The sequence below is a fragment of the Garra rufa genome, chromosome 21, assembly GCF_049309525.1.
Source record: "Garra rufa chromosome 21, GarRuf1.0, whole genome shotgun sequence".
Taxonomy (NCBI): Eukaryota; Metazoa; Chordata; class Actinopteri; order Cypriniformes; family Cyprinidae; genus Garra; species Garra rufa.
In genome coordinates, this window is record NC_133381.1 from 32,687,340 (window position 1) to 32,696,339 (window position 9,000).

At 35.8% G+C, this 9,000-nt stretch overlaps 1 protein-coding gene across 2 annotated transcripts in view; it reads right to left on the minus strand.

The window, feature by feature from the left end:
* Positions 1-8,705, minus strand: part of mbip (MAP3K12 binding inhibitory protein 1) — a 16,913-nt gene extending 8,208 nt beyond the window's left edge. For both annotated transcript variants that reach the window (XM_073826991.1, XM_073826990.1), the window contains exons 1-6: positions 8,551-8,705; positions 6,378-6,494; positions 4,370-4,573; positions 3,096-3,192; positions 2,750-2,815; positions 1,411-1,563 (exon numbers count right to left, since the gene is read on the minus strand). In XM_073826991.1, the coding sequence (XP_073683092.1) occupies positions 1,411-1,563; positions 2,750-2,815; positions 3,096-3,192; positions 4,370-4,573; positions 6,378-6,494; positions 8,551-8,703 (790 nt within the window). In that variant the 5' untranslated portion in view covers positions 8,704-8,705. The remainder of the gene's footprint in view (positions 1-1,410; positions 1,564-2,749; positions 2,816-3,095; positions 3,193-4,369; positions 4,574-6,377; positions 6,495-8,550) is intronic.
* Between the last annotated feature and the right edge of the window lie 295 nt (positions 8,706-9,000).

The following is a 9,000-nucleotide window of genomic DNA, read 5'->3' on the forward strand; positions in this document are numbered from 1 at the left end:
TGGGGAGAGGGAAATGCCAAAATGCCTGAAGTCCAGTGTCAAGTACCCACAGTCAGTGATGGTCTGGGGTGCCATGTCAGCTGCTGGTGTTGGTCCACTGTGTTTTATCAAGGGCAGGGTCAATGCAGCTAGCTATCAGGAGATTTTGGAGCACTTCATGCTTCCATCTGCTGAAAAGCTTTATGGAGATGATTTCATTTTTCAGCACAACCTGGCACCTGCTCACAGTGCCAAAACCACTGGTAAATGGTTTACTGACCATGGTATTACTGTGCTCAATTGGCCTGCCAACTCTCCTGACCTGAACCCCACAGAGAATCTGTGGGATATTGTGAAGAGAAAGTTGAGAGACGCAAGACCCAACACTCTGGATGAGCTTAAGGCCGCTATCGAAGCATCCTGGGCCTCCATAACACCTCAGCAGTGCCACAGGCTGATTGCCTCCATGCCACGCCGCATTGAAGCAGTCATTTCTGCAAAAGGATTCCCGACCAAGTATTGAGTGCATAACTGAACATAATTATTTGAAGGTTTACTTTTTTGTATTAAAAACACTTTTCTTTTATTGGTCGGATGAAATATGCTAATTTTTTGAGATAGGAATTTTGGGTTTTCATGAGCTGTATGCCAAAATCATCAATATTAAAACAATAAAAGGCTAGAACTACTTTCAAATGTGTGTAATGAATCTAAAATATATGAAAGTCTAATGTTTATCAGTACATTACAGAAAATAATGAACTTTATCACAATATGCTAATTTTTTTAGAAGGACCTGTACATCTATAGGACAAATAGATTGTGTCAAATATACGTTTATTATATGTCTTTAGGATGTTTATGATTTAGAATGTATGTAAAACTGACATCTTACAGACGTCTGTCAGATGTTTGTACACAGCAGACGCTTTCCAGATCAAGTGATCTTTAACAGACATCTTACAGATGCACATGCGCTGTCTGGGAAGATGAAAAGAAAATACAATCTAAGCTTTTCTGAAGACAGTCAGATCCCCTATAAACCCCTTAATTCAGTTCAGCATTTAGAACTTTCGATATTTTGCGTATTGTAAACAGTGAGCTTGATCTGCCCGCTACAATATTTTCTCTTCTTCATGTCAGTCTTCAGCATCTCTGGCTTCTGTTAACAGCTATTTACAGTTGTTGTTTTTTTGCCCAGTTAACAAATTAGTTGTGTGTTATTAATACTTCTAAAAGTTTTCTAAACATTACCACTTGCTTAATTCAAACCGGTATATCGCCCAACACTAATGACAATCAAATGTTCTTTTTTCAGCACACACTTAGGACTACAAAAAAATAGCATAATTACATGTCTAAACATCCTAAATATTAGGACATTTATTGGACTTTAGGACTTTTTATTGCTCTTCTATTGATCTCATGTACCTGGTTGAAGTTTCAGGTGAGATTCCATGTTTTGGAGCCTCTCCTCAACACCAGGGTTTCCACAGTCTCTGTTCATGGATCCCTGCTGCTGGTCTGCCAGCTCAGTGTGTGTCCCTCTGGTTTGAGGCCCGTACGTATTTATAACACGAGTCACTGCAATAGCAAGGAATCATTTCAAGCATTTCATATTTTTAATTGGAAAATAACAATATTTCTGTATTTACTATTATCATTTCATATTACAAAATGTATGCATGTACAAATTCGCGACTGTTTTAAAGCTTGGAGTTGGTATACTTTTTAATGATTTAGAAAGAAGTCTTTGCTCACAATGGCTGCATATGCTTAATTCAGTAAAAACAGTAATACTGTAAAATATTTTAACAATTACTCCATTACTCCAATCTTTAGTGTCACATGATCCTTCAAAAATCATACTAATATGATACAATATGCTGATACATTTTTTTAGGACTTTTTGATGAATAGAAAGTGTTTATTGGAAAGAACAGTGATGAAAAGAACAGTGTTTATTGGAAATATAAATCTTATAAATCTCTTTGCTGTGTTTTAAAATCAATTGAATGCATCCTTGCTACAAAGTATAAACATATATATAAAAATAATTTCTTAAACAAAAAATCTATGTGAATATATTTTAAAATCGAATTTATTCCTGTGATGCAAAGCTGAATTTTCAAAATCATTACTCCAGGCTTCAATGTCACATGATCCTTCAGAAATCATTCTGCTGATTTCTTTAATAAATAAGAAGTTATTTATTTAAAACAGAAATCTTTTGTAACAATATAAACTACCATTTAAAATGTACATGTTTTATTCTTTTTTTATTTAATTAAGACTTATATTGTTAGAAAAAAATTCGATTTTGAATAAATGCTGTTCTTTTTAACTTTTTATTAAATCAAAGAATCCTAAAAAAACAAAAAAAAAAAAACAAAAAAAGAATCACAGGTTCCAAAAAATATTAAGTAGCAAAACTTTCCAACATTGATAATAAAAGTAATAAATCAGCATATTAGAATGATTTCTGAAGGATCATGTGAAGTAATGGCTGATGAAAATTCAGTTTTGCATCACAGGAATAAGTTATATTTTAAAATATAGTGAAAAAAAAACAACATTATTTTAAACTGTAATAACATTTCGCAATATTACAGTTTTTTTCAGTATATTTGATCAAGTAAATGCCTCGATCCGCAAAAGAGAATTCTTCAAAAACATTAAAAAAATTCTTACTGATCCCATCTTATGAATTGCAGTGTATATATAACCAGTCATACAGATTTAATACAATAAGAAAGAACAATAACCTAACCTTTGACATGACTCTTGAAACCAGGATATGGTGTAAATACTGCATCAGTTCTTGCACAGCTGTCCTCTACATGCCACATAGGAAAAAAGTTATTGTAAATTTGAAAATATATTGATTAACAATCAATTAATCACAGCCTTAGATATACACAATAGTAAACACACTGGCCTGATTTGGTAGAAATAATGAGCTTTTAACACCTGGTTATATTTGGAAGATTTAGTCTGTGAATGATGGGTGCATTCTGACCTCACGGCCATGGAAATCAGCACTCTTACATACATTGGCAATTGTGCAGTAACCCATCTCACCACCCCCCATGTCGCCAGTGCCCTCCCATTCTCACCCTGATTGCAGTCGATCACGTTGCAAAACTCCCTCACATTGTTTTCATTGATCTCCAGCTGTTTGCGCTCTATAAATGCAGATATCCTACGTTCAATCTGAGAAAATGAGCAAGAGAGAGAAAGAGCAATGAGAGTCGGACTGATGAGCTATTGAAGAGGGAAAAAAATCAATCCACTGTCTTCTTTTTTGCTGTTTAGTTATAATGAGGAACACTAGGCCATATGGGCTGCATGACTAACAAGTGACCGCGGTGGACACAATTATTCCAAAAATCAAAATATTTCTCACACGCCAACCATTTCAGATAGTTGTGATTTGCTTGGGCCTTTTATTACAGTGACTGTAAATAAATAAGCAATAAAAATGAGGGCCTCCTTGTCCTTCGCCCACATGCAATTTCAGCGTGTAATGAACATCCACTTCATAATGTTGCAAGGACCAGGACCTCTCTCAGGACTCTCAAAGTGGGTGGCTATTTGTTTCTCTCTGAAGGAAAGCAGGCGGTGAAGGAGCCTTCCACTCATTCTCAACTATCCATCCACAGATAGCAATTCACACTCCCTATGACTGACCAACTGGGGCAGATTACATGCAAATGATAAATAGCCACTGTCAAACATTCAACTTTAATTGCATTTGGGACAAGAGATTGCTTGTGAACATTTGGTCAAACAATAATCTTCGGTAAATACAAATAAAACCAATAATAGCCTAACTGTTCACTTAAAACAGGATAAAATATTAAACAAAACAATGCCTGGCAGCATAATTTAAAAATAAAAATATTTTTGAAAAAAGACTATGCTCATTGCTCTGTGGAAATAAAAACATTAAAAGACCACTCATAAAAAGTAAATAAAAAATATATAATACAGTCAAACCAAAAATTATTCAGACACTAGATTTTTTTTTACTAGTGGGTGCAGGACACTATAGTTCATTTATGTAAGCGAGGATAACAAAATAAAGTAAACTGTGACATACTATACCCAAAAATTCTTCATACAGTGGACTTCCAGTAAAATGCATAACAATTTGGGACCAAAAGTTTGATTTGACACTTTGACCTGATCATGTTTTCTTCTATACCTTTCCATCAAAGTTATCTAACATTATCAAGATGAATTTGTTCTGACACAGTTTGAGTTCTTGTCATATTTTATTACCATTTTCGAAACTATAGTGAAAAAAAATGTTGAAGGTGTCTGAATAAATTTTGTTTTGACTGTATATACAATATCTTTGTGCAGTGGTATGTTTGAGGGGTTTTACCTCAGATTTAGCAGCCTTTATCTGCACATTATCACCCATTTGAGTCTTGTTACGATCCTCATTGACAACGCAGTGGTCAGATGTAGGATGCTCTGCGTCAACCACCATCTCCTCAGATGTATCTGCTGCTGCTTTCCTGTCAATGTTGTCTGGTTTGGAGTGGCTTTCAGACTCCACCATTTGCTTCAGATTTTCGGAGACTGACTGGAAGAATCAGAAAGTTGAAAATAAATAAAGTGTAAACATTTGCTCCATCTTTCAATGTCCATCTACAATGACAAATTAGAAATAATGGCTTCAGCAAATAAATATGGGACACTGTGTAGTCAACTGACGATCATCCCAAAATAAACCCTGATAGCACAATCAGAACACTTTATTCATCTTTTTCTCTCCTTCAGAGAGAGAGCAGCCATTTGTACATTTTATGGGTCTGGCTTCCGGTCTCATCCGCATCCAGCTATTTTAAACTGTACAAAACAGCTAATTTTGCTGCTTGATGAAAATGAATATTAGTCCCTTATTTACTCACTCTTCAGGCATCCTAGGTGTATATGACTTCCTTCTTTCAAACGAATGCAGTCTGAGTTATTTAAAAAATTATCCTGGCACTTCCAAGCTTTATAATGGCATGGGTTGGTGTTTCTCTTCAACAGTCCAAAGTAAGCCCAATAAAGTTAATCCATCCATAATAAAAAGTGCCTCACATGGCTCCAGGGGGTGAATAAAGTCCTCTTATAGCAAATTGTTCAATTTGTGTAAGAAAAATATTCATATTTAAAGTGTAATAATCAGTTTAATCTAGTTTGCGCCAACTGGTCGTACACGGAAGCAGCTCCGGGCCGATGACGTAGGATGTATGCATTGCGCTGGTGGGTCCTGCAAGAAACAATGTTTGTTTACAGGAGCAAAGGAAGAAAAGTTTCCTTACTTTAGCAGAAAACCAGTCTAATCTTGGCTTATACATGTACCAACATTATTCTTTACAAATCCTCATTTTGTACTTCTAATTTGTGTCTGTTGGTTTGTTTTGGTCTCTCCACTACGCATCCACGTTCATCACTTCTGAACAGCTCACGCGCAACGCCAAAGTCCTGGATGGATATTTTTCTTGAACGCATCAATTTACTACAGGAGGCCTTTATTCACCCCCTGGAGCTGTGTGAGGCACTTTTTTTTTTATTAAGAATGGATGCACTTTATTGGACTTGTTTTGGACTGTTGAAGAGAAACACACACCAATGCCTTTATAAAGCTTGGAAGTGCCAGGATAATTTTTAATAGAACTCCAATTGCATTCGTCTGAAAGAAGGAAGTCATATACACCTAGGATGCCTGGAGGATGGCTAAATAATAGGCTAATTTTCCTTTTTGGGTGAACTAACCGTTTAATGTATTTTCTCAATTATGAGCACACTGGTTTGTGGTGCAAACAGTTTTACTACTTTATTCTTCTTGTTATTTCCCTATAGCAGACAACAAAATGAAAGTTTCGCCCAAGAAAAGGTGGATTGAGAGAGAAAAGTTTTGTTTTGCCCTGTCTGAGTTTATTTTGGAATAATTAATATGCATATTCCCACATTTAGGCCTTATTCAGGACAAAACATTAAATATTTCACTAATTTGAACAAGTACTAAGGGGTAGATGTACAGGCATATAGCTGAATGATTGACACAACAGTACAACCACTATCTAATCTTCAGTCTTGTTTTCATTTTCATTCATTAATTTATTCATTCTTAAATACACAAAGTGTCTATTCTGCATAGGTAAGGTAATAGTAGTAGTAGCAGTATTATTATTATTAATAATAATAACAACTGAGAAAATACAACAACTAAGTAACTATATAAATAAATGGCAACAAAATACTGTTTTGAGAAAAAAAACTACATAGAGCTCAATAGTTATTATATGCAAAATATGCCATTATTGACCATCAGAATCATGTATTACATAGAAATGTGTAATTAAATCATATAATGCATATTATAATACAGTCTTTACCTGTAGTTTGGAGATGTGCTGTTGTAAACAGGTGTACACATGAGATGGCTGAAGTTCAGAGACGTTCAAGTTGTTGACATTGGCACTGATGCTCAACACTTTATCACCCACTTTTAACTGGAAAACAACAGACAGTATGTATTGTTGTTTCTAAATTGTTCATTTGCTTTAAAGGATAACTATTGCCAAAATGCAACCTGGGCTGTTTTTTTTTTTTTTTTACTGTAAACGAGACAAACATATATCTAAAAGCATAATTACGACAAACGAGCCATTTTTGAGATTGACCGTGATTTTGTTTTGTTTTCAATGGCCGGTGAATGGGAGTACTAAGGGCATAACTTTGAGCGCATCAAAATCGATATTTTTACAACACTAAGAAGGCTCGACACACCATGAAACTTTGCTTGAAGTATCGTCTGGGTCTCTACACATGAACTCGAGCATTGAGAACATTGTTTGTGTACACAGAGTTTACTAAAAAGAAAGGTTTTGAACAACTCACTTTCAGTGTTTGAGTTTCTGCTCGCGGCCGTCTTGCCAGTCAAGAAGTGTCGATCTCCGAATGCGAGGAGAGTAAAGATGGATAGCTCCTAAAGCATATTTCCATATAAATGTAAGGCTAATTCGTTGTTTTGTCGCAAGTGAAAAACAGTATTAACCTTCTAGTTGTAAAAAGAGCCTCATATAAGCCTAATATTTCATCCTATGGAGTCCATTCATTTACATTCGGAGATCGACACCTCTTGACTGGCAAGACGGCTGCGAGCGGAAACCCAAACAGTGAGAGTGAGTTGTTCAAAACCTTTCTTTTTAGTAAACTCTGTGTACACAAACAATGTTCTCAATGCTCAAGTTCATGTGTAGAGACCCAGGCGATACTTCGAGCAAAGTTTCATGGTGTGTCGAGCCTTCTTTATTAAAATATCGATTTTGATGCGCTCAAAGTTATGCCCCTAGTACTCCCATTCACCGACCACTGACCACAAAACTAAATCACGGTCAATCTCAAAAACGGTTTGTTTGTAGTAATTATGCTTTTAGATATAAGTTTGTCTCGTTTACAGTAAAAAAAAAAAAAAACAGCCCAGGGTGCATTTTGGCAATAGTTATCCTTTAACGCGTGTCCCTACTAGACAAATAAGCTTAAAGGAGTAGAACAAAAATTTACAGATAATGTACTCACCCCCTTGTCATCCAAGATGTTCATGTCTTTTTTTCTTCAGTCGTAAGGAAATTATGTTTTTTGAGGAAAACATTTCAGGATTTCTTTCCATATAACGGACTTCTATGGTGCCCGCGAGTTTGAACTTCCAAAATGCAGCTTCAAAGGGCTCTAAATGATCACAGCCGAGGAAAGTAGGATCTTATCTAGCAAAACGATCGGTTATTTTCTAAAAAAACAAAAAACAATTTATATACCTTTTAACCTCAAATGCTCGTCTTGTCTAGCTCTGTGTGTACTCTGTGTAGAGATTAAAAAGTATATAAATTGTGAATGTTTTTAGAAAATAACCAATCGTTTCGCTAGATAAGACCCTTTTTCCTCGACTGGGATCATTTAGAGCCCTTTGAAGCTGCATTTAAACTGCATTTTGGAAATTCAAACTTGGGGGCACCATAGAAGTCCATTATATGGAGACAAATCCTTTAATGTTTTCCTCAAAAAACATCATTTCTTTACGACTGAAGAAAGAAAGACATGAACATCTTGGATGACAAGGGGGTGAGTACATTATCTGCAATCTTTTTGTTCTGAATGTGAACTACTCCTTTAAATCAGCTTAGGTGGTCTCTCTGCCCGGTCGGACTAGTCTGTTTATTGGTCTGAAAGGGATTTTGGCCACTTGTCAGTTTGTCAGACAGGAAGTAAAACCAGCGTGAACGCAAATATCAGCTAGACCAGCTACTGTAAGACCACCAGGCTGGTGTTTACTTCAGCAGGAATATTAGAACAAACATAGGCATTCATTTTTATTTCTTTCTCTTTGTTACTGCAGTTAAATCATAAAACACATAACAAGGATGATCTTGTTACTTTGAAAACACTACATGTTTTATAAGACTCAAATGGTAACGTTACATTAAAACAACTGTTATGAGCTTTACAAATTGTGTTACTGTCCCGGTTTTCAACCCTGTTTCAAAGAGCGTGCATTTTATGTACACAAACCTTTGCGCCAAACTCAGCGAGGGACTGGATAATAGAGCCAATGCAGTCTCTGAATACATCCCGGTGCTTTCCATGATGTGAAATCTGCTTGCTGCGCTGCTCTTGTTTACTTGAAGCACACGCATCGCGTCTGTCTCCATCCGCCGCCATCATGCTTCCGCTCCTGACGCCAGCGCTGATTGGACTAACGCGAGACTGTATAACATGACCTCACTTCCTTTAGGAATGTACTCTCTCTGGTCGTGGTTCCAAAATTTGCAAAATTAAAACAAAGTTATTATAACTTACATGTTTAATGTGTTTAACGTTTATTATATCTTGTGCTATATTCTGTTGTGTTTTCAAGCCACATTAAACAATGCATCCATATTTAAAAATAAAATGTAGCCTATATTATTGTTTTTGGACACTGTATTAAGGTAATACCATGTTTTTTGAACATATAAATAT